This window comes from Ambystoma mexicanum, chromosome 3q (assembly GCF_040938575.1).
Source record: "Ambystoma mexicanum isolate Mex_15411 chromosome 3q, UKY_AmexF1_1, whole genome shotgun sequence".
Taxonomy (NCBI): domain Eukaryota; kingdom Metazoa; phylum Chordata; class Amphibia; order Caudata; family Ambystomatidae; genus Ambystoma; species Ambystoma mexicanum.
Genome location: NC_090926.1, coordinates 1,059,439,002 through 1,059,454,093, shown reverse-complemented (window position 1 = coordinate 1,059,454,093; position 15,092 = coordinate 1,059,439,002). Strand labels below are relative to the sequence as shown.

Sequence of the window (15,092 nt, the reverse complement as noted above, 5' to 3'; positions counted from 1 at the left end):
ATATCTATATATATATATATCTATATCTATCTATATCTATCTATATCTATCTATATATATATATATATATATATATATATATATATATATATATATATATATATATATATATATACACATATATGTCCAAATCAGCATAGAACCTTCTTGAAAAAGGGCTTACCTTATTGAAATAGGTGTCGCAAGACTGCTCTTCCCATTTGTATTTCGTCCGCATGCTGTCGTTCGAGGCAGTAGTGGCGGGTAAATGTGTGAGGCACTGACCATGCTGCCGCCTGGCAAATGTCCGTCAGTGGTACCCCTGCCCACAATGGCGTTGACGACGAAGTTGCCCTGGTTGAATGAGCTCTCGGACGTCCTTGTAGCGGTTTTCCCGCTTTTGAATGACAGAAGGCAATCGTCAACGAGACCCATCGGACCAGTCCCTGTTTTGAAATTGCTTTCCCTCTTGCCGAAGGGCCATATGCAACAAAGAGTTGGTGCGTAGATCGAAGTTGTTGAGTTTGGTGAAGGTAAAATTTTAGAGCCCTCTTGACATCCAAGGTATGTAGGACCTTTTCTGCAGCCGATGAAGGGGTCGCGAAGAAGGTGGGCAACTCAATGGATGAGTTCTTATGATAAGTTTTAGGAACTTTTGGGATGAAATGAGGAGTTGTTGACAGAATCACTTTGTCCTTGAAAAATCTGAGGTACGGAGGGTCTATGACCAACGCTTGCAACTCCGAGATCCGCCTAGCTGATGTTACAGCTATTAGAGAAGCCACTTTCCATGACAAGAACTTCATTGACGATGTGGCCATTGGCTCAAAGGGTGGTTTCATTAACCCTGCTAGCACTATATTCAGGCTCCACGCTGGTGGAAAACGTTTAACCAGAGGGAATGTCTAGAACAAACCTCTCATGAAGTGTTTCACTAACCTGTCGCTAAACAAGGGAGGGGACTTCCTTCTTCTTGTGAACCTAGAGATGGCCGCCAGGTGAACCTTTAGTGATGAAAAGGATAATCTGCTTTTTGCTAGGTGTAGTAGATACGGAAGAAGCTGTTCCGGAGTAACCCTAAGAGGTTGCACTCCCGTCTGTCCTTGACACCACGCACAGAATCTTCTCCACTCACACCAGTCGGACTTGTTGGTGGAAAGGGCTCGCGCAGCTTGTAAAATCTTCCGACAGTCCGAGGAAATGTTCAAGGCACCAAATTCTGAAAAGTCAGGAGCCAAGCTGTGAGATTGAGACTGTCTGGATTGTGATGCCACACTGTTCCCTCGTCCCGGGACAGGAGGTTGGGAACCTTCGGGAACGTTATCGGATGATCCGCCGACAGGTGAAGCAGGTCGGAAAACCACGGCTGCCTCAGCCAACACAGTGCCACCAGGATGACTCGGCACCTGTACCTGCGTATCCACTGCAGAGTTCTCCGTATCAGAGGAAACGGAGGGAAGGCATAGAGGAACTTGTCCGTCCACGGGAAGGAGAACGCTTTTCCCAGCAAACCTTCCTGTGGCCACCTGCTGGCATACATCTCGCACTTCTTGTTCCTCTTCGCGGCGAAGAGATCCAGAGGTGGCGGCCCCCATTTCTTGAAGACCTTTGACAATTGACCGGTGTCTATTTCCCACTCGTGAATCTGGTCCATATTTCTGCTGAGAGAGTCCGCCTGTTCGTTCCTTACTCCTGGAAGGTGATAAGCCACGATGGATATATCGTGTTTCAGAGCCCAGTGCCACACCTTCTGAGCCTCGACGGAAAGGGTTCTGGATCGTGTGCCGCCTTTCTTCCTCAAGTAAAACATTGCTGTGGTGTTGTCAAAACTCTCACTGTGGACCCTCTGGTGTGAGGCAGGAACGCCCTCAGGGCCCAGCGCACTGCTCTCAGTTCTAGAACGTTGATGTGCAGGAGAGATTCCCTCTGAGACCATGTGTGCCCCCTCAGCCAGTTAGGAACGCGTCCGTCACTATGGTTAATCAAAACTCCGGCTCCTGTAGGGGTACTCCTTTGGATAGATTCTGGACACATTTCCACCACTGAAGAGCTAATAGGAGCTTGTCGTCGTCGACGACGGTCAGTTTGTCTGACCAGAGGCCTTGAGCCTGCGTCCATCAGTCCGCCAGACACTGTTGCACTGGCCTCATGAACAGGCAGCAGTTGCCCACCAGAGGAATACAGGACGCCATAGCGCCCAGGATCTACGTATATTTTCACACTGACAGCCTGGTATTGATTTTCAACTGACCTGCCAATCGACTGAGTTTGGTGATCCTGCCGAGGGATGGTCTCACTAACCCTGACTGGTTCTCGAACTGTGCGCCCAGGAACACCAAGCTTCTTGACGGTGTTAACGAGGATTTCTCGAAGTTTATCGCAAACCCCAGCTGTTGTAAGATGTTCATGGTGGCCTGCAGACTCCTGTGCGTCTCCATAGGGGAGGACCCCCTCACCAACCAGTCGTCGAGATACGGGTATACATGATGGCCTTGCCTTCTCAGCCAGGCTGCCACCGGGGCCAAACATTTCGTGACCGTTCTGGGAGAAGATTTCAGTTCAAAGGAAAGTACTGTGAACTGGTAGTGAGTCCGCCCTACCACAAACCTTAGGAACTTCTTGTGTCGCTGACACATCGGTATGTGGAAGTACGCGTCCTGGAGGTCCAGAGACGCCAGAAAATCCCCTTCTTGAACTGACCGGATCACTTCTTGGAGCGTGAGCATCTTGAATTTTATGCTTTTCAACGATTTGTTTAGCTTGCGCAGGTCTAGGATGGGACGCCACTTTCCGTTTGGCTTTTTCACCACAAAGTATCGGGAATAAACCCCTTGACCCCTTTGTGACGACGGAACCAATTCTATAGCACCTTTTTGTAGCATAAGTGCTACTTCCTGCTGCAACACGCTCAGATGGGATTGAGCTACAAACGCTGGTGGAATGTGCGGAGGGTTGCTTTTGAATTGCAGTGAATGTCCGTATCTTACAGTGTCCAACACCATTGATCCGTTATTTGCTCCCATTCGTTGATGTAACAGGATACTCTGCCCCCCAGAACGTTCCGATGCCCGTCATTGCTGGTCCTTGGTCTACTTATCCCTCGTCGACGATGAGTAACCTGCTCTCTTCTTGGGGGCTTGGTAGTCCCTGCGACGTTTAGCCGCTTGCGAAGCCCGTCTGTATCCCTGGGAGGGGTATGCTGGCCTACTGAAGGATCTGTCCCTCGATTCAGAGAATCTGGAATTTCCCGATGCTCCCCTGAAGGGACGAAAAGACCGGAAACTCTGACCAAGGAACGCGCCGTGTCCGAGTCCTCTTTCATGCCCTTCAGGGCTTCGTCCACCTTCTCGCCGAAGAGGAGGTCTCCTTCTAAAGGCATATCCAGTACCTTGTACTGCACCTCCGGTCGGAAGTTGCTACATTTTAGCCATGCCTGCCGTCGGAGAACCACACCGTTATTCACTTGCTTAAACCCCGACTCTGCGAGGTCCACTGCAATGTTTATGGCATGATTGGCAGCCTCTTCACCTTCCCTGACCAGCACCATAGCCGCTTTGCGATGTTCATCCGGAAGGTGTTCCAGAATAGGAGCCAGCCGGTGCCACATCTCCCGGTCGTATCTGGCATCTATGGCTAGAGAATTGGCAGCTTTCTCTGTGGTAGCACCTACCGACAGCACTTTTTTGCCAAAAGCATCCTGTCGTCTGGCCTCACTTTCCGGGGGGGTCGTGCACTTGTGCTGGGCCCTCGCCTTCCTTGTCGCCACAGTCGACAGTCAGGAGTTGGGTGGGAGGAAAGGCACTTGGGAGTAGAGTCCGGTGCCTTACATTTTTTCTCTAGATGACTCTTTATCGCTGGTTCCAAGAAAGGGTGGCGGATGGTCGGCAATCCTTCCTTCCACACATGATCCAGGATGGGTACTGAAAACACCAACCTTCTCCTTTTCCCCATGTGGTCGAAAAGAAAACAGTCCTTTTTCTCTTCTTCCTGGGCCAGCCCGAATTCTGAACAAGCCCTGGCCATCATGGTGTGAAATGACCCAATATCGTCTGGGGGAGACGGCTGAGCCGGGCTCCTCAGGGTTTCCAAATCTGCTTTGGACTCCCAGGTTGGATCCCTGGATGGGGAAAGGGAGACAACTGACGAGGCTCTGCTGTCCGAGTCCGAATCCATCAGTTCCCCTTCCTCACGACGTGGGGCCGAGAGGATTGCATCCGGCGGCACTGCCGCGGGGGTTGAAGGCGGTGGTCGACGAGACGGGCCCAGGTCATCGATGACCGACCTGGCCGGAGTTTTTCGAGGTAGTATGTCATCCAGTGTCTTCAGCAACGTTTGCAACGTGGATAAGACTTCCAATGACAAAAGTGACTGTGAATTGAGCAGAGAGGTAGAACCCGGAATGCTCCCGGAGAGAGGCCTGGTAACTTGTAGCCCTAGATATTCTCACATCCTCGTCTCCCGAGGACACCGACAAGGCCTCTTGCTGCAGAAGTGTCTCCGGCAAAATTAGGTCGTATACCTCTGGACGCCAGGCCTCTGGCGGGATCTCCGTCGACGATGCGATAGTCGGCTTCGTCATAGACGTCGTCGTTGTCTGCGGTCCAGGAACAGTTGAGGCCAACTGCGTCAGCGGCAGAGAAGTAGTCGACGACTGCACTACCGTCAACGACGATGGTGTCGTACCTTTTCCGAACTCGACCTGCGTTTCTCTGCATCTCGACTCGAGGCCGATCTATGACGATCGCCCGAGGAAGATTTTGATTTTTCTTTTTTGTCTTTCCTCGCTGAAGATGAGGATGAAGAGGCCTTCTTCGAAGAAGAGTCCTTGGAATGGCCTTCCGATGATTCTTTCTCCGCCGGTTGCGATTTCTTCGGGGGTTCCGACGACGTTAAGCGGCGCGGGGCCCCTGAAGATTTTGACACTGAGGCCGCACTGCGCGTGGAGCCCACCTTCAAAGGCGGGTATGCCCCCGCTCCATTGTTCAACCATGCCACAAGTCTTCGACTCCGATCTTTAAGAGTCTTATGGGAGAAGCCCTTACATATGTCGCACTTGTCTGCCGAATGATGAGGGTGTAGGCAGTTTATGCAGTCCATATGTCCGTCCCCCTCGTACACCTTCTTCAACCCCCACGTAGTGCACGGGTGGAACAGCGCTTTTCCCGACATCAGGAGAAAAACTACAACAGCACAACCTAACCAAATAGTAGACTACACGAGATGCTCCCACTACTTTGGAGACGGTTGAAATCTGAAGGGAGCCGCGGGGGCGGGGCAGTTATACCGCTACGTCCTAGTGGGGCGTGCGTGCGCGGCCCAAAACGACGTAGATAGGACACGAAAGTGTCGAACGTTTTCCTATGGGAAATGGCTTTATAAGCTTACCGAGGGTTCCCAGTATGTCGATGGGGAACATTCTAAGCATGTGAATCCATGAAAGATCCAATGCTGGAGAAAGAAGAGGTTAATGGTCAACCATTACAAATTCCCACTTTAAATCTTTGATGACACACTAACTGGTGAAACAGGAATCAAACCTCATCAGCAACCGGAGAGTAGTGTCAGCCAATCGGGTGCTAGAAAGGGGGGTGGGTATCTACCAGGATACACCCACTTTTCTTTCTTTCCTCCTGTGTTACCTACAAGCAGCAATTTTTCTGCAGTCATTGCCCCAGGACCTGCTTTCCATGTACATCCCCATCCACTCTTCCCCTCACCTGACCTCTGTTCCCACTTCCCGGTCATTTCCCCTCACAATAGAAATCAGAAAAGGACTTCACTCCTGTTACTGTTTGAGTCCCAAGCCATTTTTTGCTTTTTTAAAAAGGAAATTGGGCATGCACTGTGCTCAATTCCCTACATAAATAAAACAACGAGCACCTTGAACAAAGTCTCTGGGGTTTCAATGGCGATAATGCCCTTCCAGGCAGGACATCCCACCTGGACATCACAATCGCCCCAATGATCGCCCTTCCAATCATCACCAACACTTTGAAATGTGGAGTAGTGCAACGTTATAGGGCTGGGATATGTGTAGACTTGTCAGAACAAACTAGTCAGCGTGTTTAAGTCACATATACCAGGCTTCTAACAATGTCTGAAACCCGGTTCAGAATCATTACTTCTGCTCCTGCCTTCCAGATACTGACATGAGCCGAAAACGAAAGTGGGAGTCGAGGCCTGGGGATCAGTGGAGGATGAAGGAGCCCCGGGCAGAGCAGCAGGGGGGGGGGTGTAGGAGGGTGTGTGAAAAGGTACACAGTGCCATGTACCCAGAAATAGCACCCATGAACCCGAGCTACTCTTATAAAAGAAGTTGACTGCCTATGTATTCCCTTTTCCGAAGCAGAACTCACCTTTTTCTGTAATCCTGTGCATCCTTACCTACAGTGCTCAGCCCTGGCATAAACCCATCCATGAGCTGGAAAGGAGGAACTAATTATTTCTAAAGATAAAACGTGGACAGAGCGCCCAGCAATGTCCAAATGCAAACCATTAATGACAGTCCTTGTAGAGCATGAAGAAACTTCTTGATATTTAGTTGCAACACGCCCCGAGAGTAGTCTTACATCTTGCCCATTGTATGTCTTGCATATTTCCCAAACCTGCACCATGACAGAATGAGTTTTGTCAGCACAAGGTCTGGATGGCCAAACGCTCTTAAAGGTATAGCATCTCTCATTACAGACACTTTCAAGACTCACAGTGCCATGGTTTGTGTTGCACTAATTTTCCATAATTCTTCACTGTGGGGTGAAATAGCCTAAAATGCCATAACTACAGGCCGGAGTCAGAGTGGGAGATATGGAGTAAAGTGCAAATTGAGGCCCTGCAGTTGCAAAGTGAAAAGGAGCGCAATTAGGTGTCCAAACTTGGAGATGCCTAAAAATGTGCATTGCCTCCTCGAAGGGAAAGACCAAGGGCATAATATGCCAAAGTATGGGAAAACTGAAATAATATTCTCCTGAACTTCCGTCCACAGTACATTAAATGGGATGGCAGCATTGTGAGCTACAGTTACTGTGCAGCAGAATGCATTTCGGCGGAAACATTAAAGAAAGTGTGTGAATCAGTGTTTCCTTTGCAGTTAACGACAGACTACCCCAAATGTATGCAAAATGTTCAACATAAGACTTTGGTTCCTGTCATGTTGGGAGTCTGAAGGGGTTAAAAAGCTGCAGTCAAATGAAGGCCCTTTTCCACTGCTGAGACTACCGAAGACATCTCGATTTTTAACACTGTGTAAAACAAGACGTGCATCAAAGTCTGGAAATTTGTACACTATGTTGCTTTTCTGTGATCACTTTACAGGAAATTACTGTTCAAGAGTTTACATCCAAAAGGGGGCATTTACTAAGGTTGGCTAAAAAGTAAAAATCTTTGCAGAAGAGATAGGCCCCAAATATTGGTCCTGGATTCGTTTCTGTTGTGTGTTTTTTCAAATGTCAAATTGAAGCTTCAAAGCCTGTTGCTATTGTAATGCGAGTCTCGCTTCCCTTCAAGCATGGGTGCCCTCCAGCAGTTTATGGTCCATACCACAAGCCCCAATACAATTGGCCCGAGCCAGCAACTAGCCCTTTGAAGCTCAGCAGAATGTCATTTAATCTCAGCACAGACCCTTTGTGATGTCACAGCAACACGTGGCAAAGGTGGGGGCTAGTTTAAGGAGTGAGCGGATTTCCCATTGTGTAATATAAGGGACACACGTTTCATTGTGTAAGATCCATGATGTTCGGGCCAAAATATTAATGCGCAGATTTCTAAAAAGCTGTCAGCAAGCTGCATCTACTGGGCTGAAAACTATTTTGGCCACACCAACCTATCAAAAGTTATAGGAAAAAAAATAAATTGTGTTCTCTGCATAAATAGGACCATCGTAGAAATTTGAGAAAATGTGTAACAGGTGCTAGGTGTTCTGCTCATCGAATGCCTGCATTTTCAGCAATATGGTTTGGGCGGAAACAAGGGAAAACAGTGGCTTCACAGCCGTAGGTCCCACAGTCATCAAACCAAGTTTCGGTGACTGCCTGAAAAATATAAATATGGCCATCGCGAAACATAACACGAGGAGAAAAGGTAGTTATTAAAATGTGAGATTTCTAGGTCCAAAAGCCAGATCCAACCCCCTGCCCGTGTCATATGGGTGATGGGGTATCCTCCCCTGACTGCTCAAATCACGCGGTACTTTCTCTGAGCCTACCGGCTTAGGGAGGGGGGGGAACCCTGGACCATTGCCCAATCAGTTGTGCGAGGAGGATGACAAAGCAGGGATGTCATTTGGCTTATAAATAGGTTACTCCTCCTCAACTGAGGATTCTCTCTAAAAAATCCAAGCTGTGCAGCCGACAGGAGATCTGGGGCTATACTTGCAGAAATTGGGACTAATCCTGGAGTGAAGCAGGGACCTGGAGTAACTGGTTGGGATCACAGAGCGAAGCCTTGATTGACCCAGTTGATGGTCCTGGCAGTGGAGCCCTGGCGCCATTGATGACTGTACAATCCTTTTCTTCTGTAAGTATAGATCTCCACAGCCATAGATTAAACAAGTCCTATCTATGCAAGCACTAGCCTAGAGAGTGTCCATAAGGAAAAATCCTCTATTCTGTTTGTGAAGTTTAGTCATTTTTCTATTCAAAGAATTTTTAATTGTCTGCAATTTGGTAACTCTCCCCATGACAAATACTGTAATCCTCTGTGCATATAAGTCACTTTTCTTATGGAAGAACATCCTTCCTTATGTATCTGTTGTTCATAGTTCTCCTTCCCCTGAAAGGTCCTTTGTTTGTTTGCATTGTTAAGTAAGTTATTCCCCTAGTATTTTGCTTAGTAAATCAAGTAATCCCCCCATGGAAATTCACAGAGCAAGATGGTTGCAATTCGAAACCAGCCATCTTGTGCCCTGTGAGGATATTCAATTGTTATAGTCATTAAAGTGCTGCCTCAAAAAAGAATTATCCCCATGATGAGATAAAAACCAAATGTGTCCATGTGTAAATTGTGTGTCTAAAAACAAACCCCCATTTGTATCTGTCATAATAAACCCAAACTGTTGCTCCCACTGTGAGAATCTCTTTGCCCAAAACATCCCTGTGAGTTGCCTCTTTCATTTTCACTAAAAACCGTGGTTTCCATGTGCCTTTCTCATTGTTGAAAGCGTTTGTGTCATTTCCAGCTTCAGCCCAGTTCATTGAGATTTGTTTTTCTAACTCTGTCTTCTTACTTTAAAAAGTGATTTTCCTATTCAATCCTTCCTCTATTATGTTCGGAGCTCAGATTTAGCATTGCAGTTTCCTTCATTTTTAGGGTTTTTAGCTTGCCTGCCATTTCCAGCCCTAGTAAAACTTAGCGAGATTTGCATTTTCGTTTTAAGTCTCTTTTCGCCTTTGAAAAAAGTGATTTTCCTACTCAATCCTTACCCTGATCTCAGATTCCAATTTCATTCCCTTTTATGTGTGTTTACGTTTATTTTTCATGTGCTGCCTGTGTAGCAATCAGATTTCCTATGTGTGCCAGCCAGCCTCTTTTGAAGCCCTGTGTATTCTCTAGTGTAAGCAGCCCAAAATACCATTGTGTGCTGTCCCATGGTCGTAGTATTGAATCATTGAAAACCCCAGTTTTCCACTGTAACAGGAGGCGGGGAGGGGAGGCTTAACCTTCCTGCCATCAGTTGAAGGGAAATCAGTTGGGATTGCTTTTCACAACACAAATTTGGTGTGGCATTGAAGCCTATCGTAATCTGGTGATGTACTAGAAACCTGTGCATTGTGTTGCCACCTCAATAGTGGCTGCTGTCATATTTTGTCCTGATTGAATATTAAAATAATAAATTAATAGAGGGTTCATTGACAAGACACCGGCCTACTTCTTGGTCTGTTGGGACAAAGGGTGCTGGTGGACGTTGGGTGCGAGACGGGTTGGAGGCCTCCTTAAAAAATCATTTGGGAATTGTACAAATAAAAAGCGGTTTAATTGTGCACACACCCTGTGCAGGGGAAAAAGGTCCCGAGCTTGCTTGTGTTGCAAAATATATCGTGACATCACATAATCACCTGGCATGACATACGGAACAAAGTCTTCACAGTTATCCACAACTCGCTCAACTGGGAAAAGGTCTGTGGAGCAGGTTGGCCATTTTTGGGCCTTGCTCTTCACACCTAGTATTGCTCTTGCTTGCCAAGACGCTCTGAGGAGAGGCTGTAGAGAGGGCTGTTGCGCTTTCGACTGGAACCCCAGAGATCAGTAGATTTATCTGCAAGAGTGTCTTGTTTCACTAGACGGGAGAGTGCCAGGATTTGAAAGGTCATAAGGCACCAGGAGAAATCTATGTTCTTCGAGTGACTCCTAAAACTAGGTAGAGCCTCGAAGTTAGCACCATAACCTATCAGACTTCAACAGGTTCCCCTAATCTTTACCTTTCTACAGCTCTGCACGGTTATGCAGTATTATTTCAGCCCATTTTAGCACAAGACCCGACAGCGATTGGTGTTCCAAGACCAATAAAGAAAATATTTAAAAAAATAAAAAGGGAAAACCTGGACGCACCTGCATAGTCTTATACGTGCGGTTCTGGCCCCACCCCGGGTTCAAAAGTTACTACAAACCAGAGTTCCAAGAACACCACACCACTCACCAAAGCTTACATTAAACCTCTGAGATCCCGAATCATGAGCAGGGAGATTATCAATTCCCTGGGAAGACTCCAACCACCAGGGTAGGATAAAAACCACCACAGAGGAACACAGCACACCGGTAAAGAGGGTAGGGGCAAATGCCACCACATTTCCAACCCCCGCTCCCACTATCTACTCTCAAATGTGCCCTGAAAAGGACTGTACCACATAACCTCTCCGCAGTGACCCAAGGGATCGAAAGGTCCCCACACAAGGGGATTTCTAGTATCCCTCCCCTCATTCCGCTTCTGGTTCTAGAAGTTCTGCGTGCCACCTACCTTGGCGCAGCACCTGGTACATTCCATCCAGTGCATGGGCATAACTGCAAGAAAGAAAACATGGAAGAGTTATAGGCAGCGGCACCAGTGCCAGAGGAGTGACAGGCCCCATGTTGACATCCTCACCCATTCATGTACCACCAGCCCCCCACCCAATACAGGATATTAACTGCTTGAATGTGGTTCTAACACTCACAGCTCCAGCGCCACTCCCAGACTCAGGAGCTAGCACATGACTACGCTTTATAGATGTAGATTTCCTGCAATTATCTCATATTAGGGTGAATATTGTGACCAATTAAAATAGAGTCCATTATTCTCTTTAAAGGGTTTCTTACTGATCGCTACCATAGGACTTCCTAACACATGCACATTACTGTACTTCCTAAGACTGATGATAATTACCCCTACATATTCTCTACTGGAAGGGTTCATCTACCCTCCCTCTGAGCTGCCCCGGACCGCCCCCTCCCTCCCAGCTTGTATGGTAAGCTGCTGCTTCTTCTTCCAGTTTATAGTGATGGTGTATTAATAACCGTCCACGTACAGTTTTGATGAAGGTCGGAGGATGTTTGGAGCTGGCTGTCTGCACTGAATGCACACAACAGAGTGGGAGAGACAGTGATTGGCTGCCCGGGTGGTCATGGGCGCACAAGGTGCGACGGCCTTGGCGAGGCATGGTTCAGGCCCGCTCAGGGCACCCAAAGGCAGTCCCAAGGAGGGCCCTAAAGGTAGCTGTGGCCCCGATTAGGGCTGCAGCCAAAGAAGGCCTGATTGGGTCAGTTTGCAAAATAGACATTTTTTGAGTGGGGATTGTGGTCAGAGAGCCAGTAGGGAAAAGGTTCAAAATATTATGATGGAAGAGAGTAAGGGGTGCGAGGACAGTGAGCGGTTAAAGGAGGGGGTAGGGGGTAAGCTGCAGGAACACCAAGGTCCTACGAGTATGGCTGCAGTTTTGGGGAAGATGGGTACTGACAGAAGTGCCCACCAGCAAAGGAATAGTGGGGTTGGTAAATGAAGAAAAAGAGCAAGGTCACAATTGGGAGCTAAGTGGTCTGCAGTGGCCCAGGGAGATAAAGGGAGGACAGTGACTAGGCTGGCGGTCAGCCAGCGCCTGGACAACCTCTGGCACACCCTGGTGGAGAGGGGCAGGGCATGAGGTGACCTGCCCTCCACACAGGTCACGAATGCTGGCAAGGCTGAGGTCTGGAGGCCAAGGTTAGGTAGTACCATTGGGGTGCGAGCAAGAGCCAGAGATGGACCTTCCTGAAGAGTGAAGGGAGGGCACAAGGAGAGCTGGTGAAGTCATGGGCATTGGTTGAGGAGTATGGGAGACGCACAGGGTGATCAGGAGGGCTACCGACAAGCATGGCAGAGGTATGAGGGAGAGACTGGGATTTGTAAGGGTGCTTTTTATCCTGGAGTCAAGTAGGTGTGCAGGACATTACAGCAGGCGGCTGACTCATTCGCCCACATGGAAGCACAGATGGACCAGGTGCTGGAGGGAGGGCTTGTGAAGTGAGCAGAGCTTCAGGGTCCAGTAGCACTAGAGGAGACGGTGCCAACAGAGGCCAGTCAGGAAAAAAAGAATGCCCACCTGGGGCTAATGTTGGACTAAGGTGGACGCCATGATTAGTTCCCTCGGGCATCACGGGAATGGAGTATTGTTGAGGCAGCGCACCGCAGAAATATGGGCAGCCTGTTTGATCGAAGGAACGCTGGGATGATGGTGCAGGTCTTCTGTTGTAATAAGGTGGATGCCATGATTAGTTCCCTCAGGCATCACGGGAATGGAGTATTGATGGGTTGGCGCACCGCAATAATATGGGCGGCCTGTTTGATCGAAGGAACGCTGGGATGATGGTGCAGGTCTTCTGTTGTAATAAGGTGGATGCCATGATTAGTTCCCTCAGGCATCACGGGAATGGAGTATTGATGGGGCAGCGCACCGCAATAATATGGGCAGCCTGTTTGATCGAAGGAACGCTGGGATGATGGTGCAGGTCTTCTGTTGTAATAAGGTGGATGCCATGATTAGTTCCCTCAGGCATCACGGGAATGGAGTATTGATGGGTCGGCGCACCGCAATAATATGGGCGGCCTGTTTGATCGAAGGAACGCTGGGATGATGGTGCAGGTCTTCTCTTGTAATAAGGTGGACGCCATGATTAGTTCCCTCAGGCATCACGGGAATGGAGTATTGATGGGTCGGCGCACCGCAAAAATATGGGCGGCCTGTTTGATCGAAGGAACGCTGGGATGATGGTGCAGGTCTTCTGTTGTAATAAGGTGGACGCCATGATTAGTTCCCTCAGGCATCACGGGAATGGAGTATTGATGGGTCGGCGCACCGCAATAATATGGGCGGCCTGTTTGATCGAAGGAACGCTGGGATGATGGTGCAGGTCTTCTGTTGTAATAAGGTGGACGCCATGATTAGTTCCCTCAGGCATCACGGGAATGGAGTATTGATGGGTCGGCGCACCGCAATAATATGGGCGGCCTGTTTGATCGAAGGAACGCTGGGATGATGGTGCAGGTCTTCTGTTGTAATAAGGTGGACGCCATGATTAGTTCCCTTAGGCATCACGGGAATGGAGTATTGATGGGGCAGCGCACCGCAGAAATATGGGCGGCCTGTTTGATCGAAGGAACGCTGGGATGATGGTGCAGGTCTTCCGTTGTAATAAGGTGGACGCCACGATTAGTTCACTCAGGCATCACGGGAATGGAGTATTGATGGGGCAGCGCACCGCAATAATATGGGCGGCCTGTTTGATCGAAGGAACGCTGGGATGATGGTGCAGGTCTTCTGTTGTAATAAGGTGGATGCCATGATTAGTTCATGGGGCACGCTTTGAAGTTGGGAGCAGAGTTGAATGTCCACAAGAAAATGCCCAATGAACACCTTGCCCCGGCACGCCATAGGCCCATGAAGCCCGTACGGAGGGGGTGGGGGTGGAGAGAGATGCATATCGCTATTACCACACAGGGTTTGTAAACTAGGGTGCTGATGTTACTACATCTGTTTGAATCGAACTGAATCAGGTTGTGCGCTCACTGTGACCCGTTAATTCAAACAAACCTCACCCAAGATTGCCATCATGGAAATTGAAGGAGTGCCTTTATGCAGAGCCGCTCTTCCATTTCCATTGCAGCTTAGGATGCGGGCATGGTGACAGCGCTGAGAAATCAAAGGCGAGTGGGAGCCGGTGGTGGGCTAAGGGGGTGGTTCAGTGGGAAGAGGAGGCGAGAGCAATTTGGCGGAGTAGGAGAGAACAACGCGCACCCTGCTCCGAATCCGGGCCTGCATTGTACGATTGAGCCCCGATGTGGAGCAACTGGATAGGCTGCAAGTCCCGGCACTGGGGCCAATAACGGGTAATAAGCAATAGGTACGAGCAGGGAGGTGGCATAGAGAAATGGTAGGTCCCAGCGAAGTAACATTTAAACGTAAAGGTGGCGGAAAGAGCTGAACCAGGAGGCAAGGATATGGGCCTGGAAACAACAAGGAAGATGGCATGGGACTGTGGCCGCCAGGTGAAGCGGTGCTGCTACAGGAATTGCATCCAATAGTTGAATGTTTAATGCATGTTGAAGGCCGGGGATGTGGAGATGTACAACGCTGAAACAACCTCCAGCAAATGCAACCTTTTATCAAAGCACATGTGTGTGGTTGTTGGGGGGGGGGAGCGGGGAATATTTTTGGGAGTGTGAGCGAGTGGTACGGAACGTTTGGGCAATAGGGCCTACTTGCTAAATGAGCCCAAAACACGGTATAAAAACAGACAATGTTTGTGCTGGTGGAGCATGGCCCTCCCTCCCTCCCTCCGCCCCGCGTTCTCCTTACTTCCTTCGCAGGTGCGCCGGCAGCTTCACGTCGTTCTGCATCCTGGCAAGAAAGAAGAAATCCATGAGGGGCGCAATGGAGAGAGAGCCCTCCTCCCACTTCACCGGCGCTAATGCAGCGTGGCCCGCAGACAGCAGAAAATAACCCAAAAGACCGGAATAACCAACCAACCGCTGTCAGGCCCAACTTCTGCACTTACCATAGGCCGCGCGTTGCTAAAAACAACAAGACCACCAAACGCGCTGCATTAATGCTTGAATCTCTGTACTTGAAAGCGGTTGGGGCAGGGGGTTCAGTGGTCCGGAATATTACAAA

The 15,092-nt window shown here is 48.9% G+C and overlaps 1 protein-coding gene across 4 annotated transcripts in view; it reads right to left on the bottom strand.

The window, feature by feature from the left end:
• Window positions 1–15,092, bottom strand: part of SLC25A10 (solute carrier family 25 member 10) — a 257,944-nt gene that overhangs the window by 18,637 nt on the left and 224,215 nt on the right. For all 4 annotated transcript variants that reach the window (XM_069655277.1, XM_069655279.1, XM_069655281.1 and 1 more), the window contains exons 5-6: window positions 14,778–14,819; window positions 10,928–10,971 (exon numbers count right to left, since the gene is read on the bottom strand). In XM_069655277.1, coding sequence (XP_069511378.1) covers window positions 10,928–10,971; window positions 14,778–14,819 — 86 coding nt within the window. The remainder of the gene's footprint in view (window positions 1–10,927; window positions 10,972–14,777; window positions 14,820–15,092) is intronic.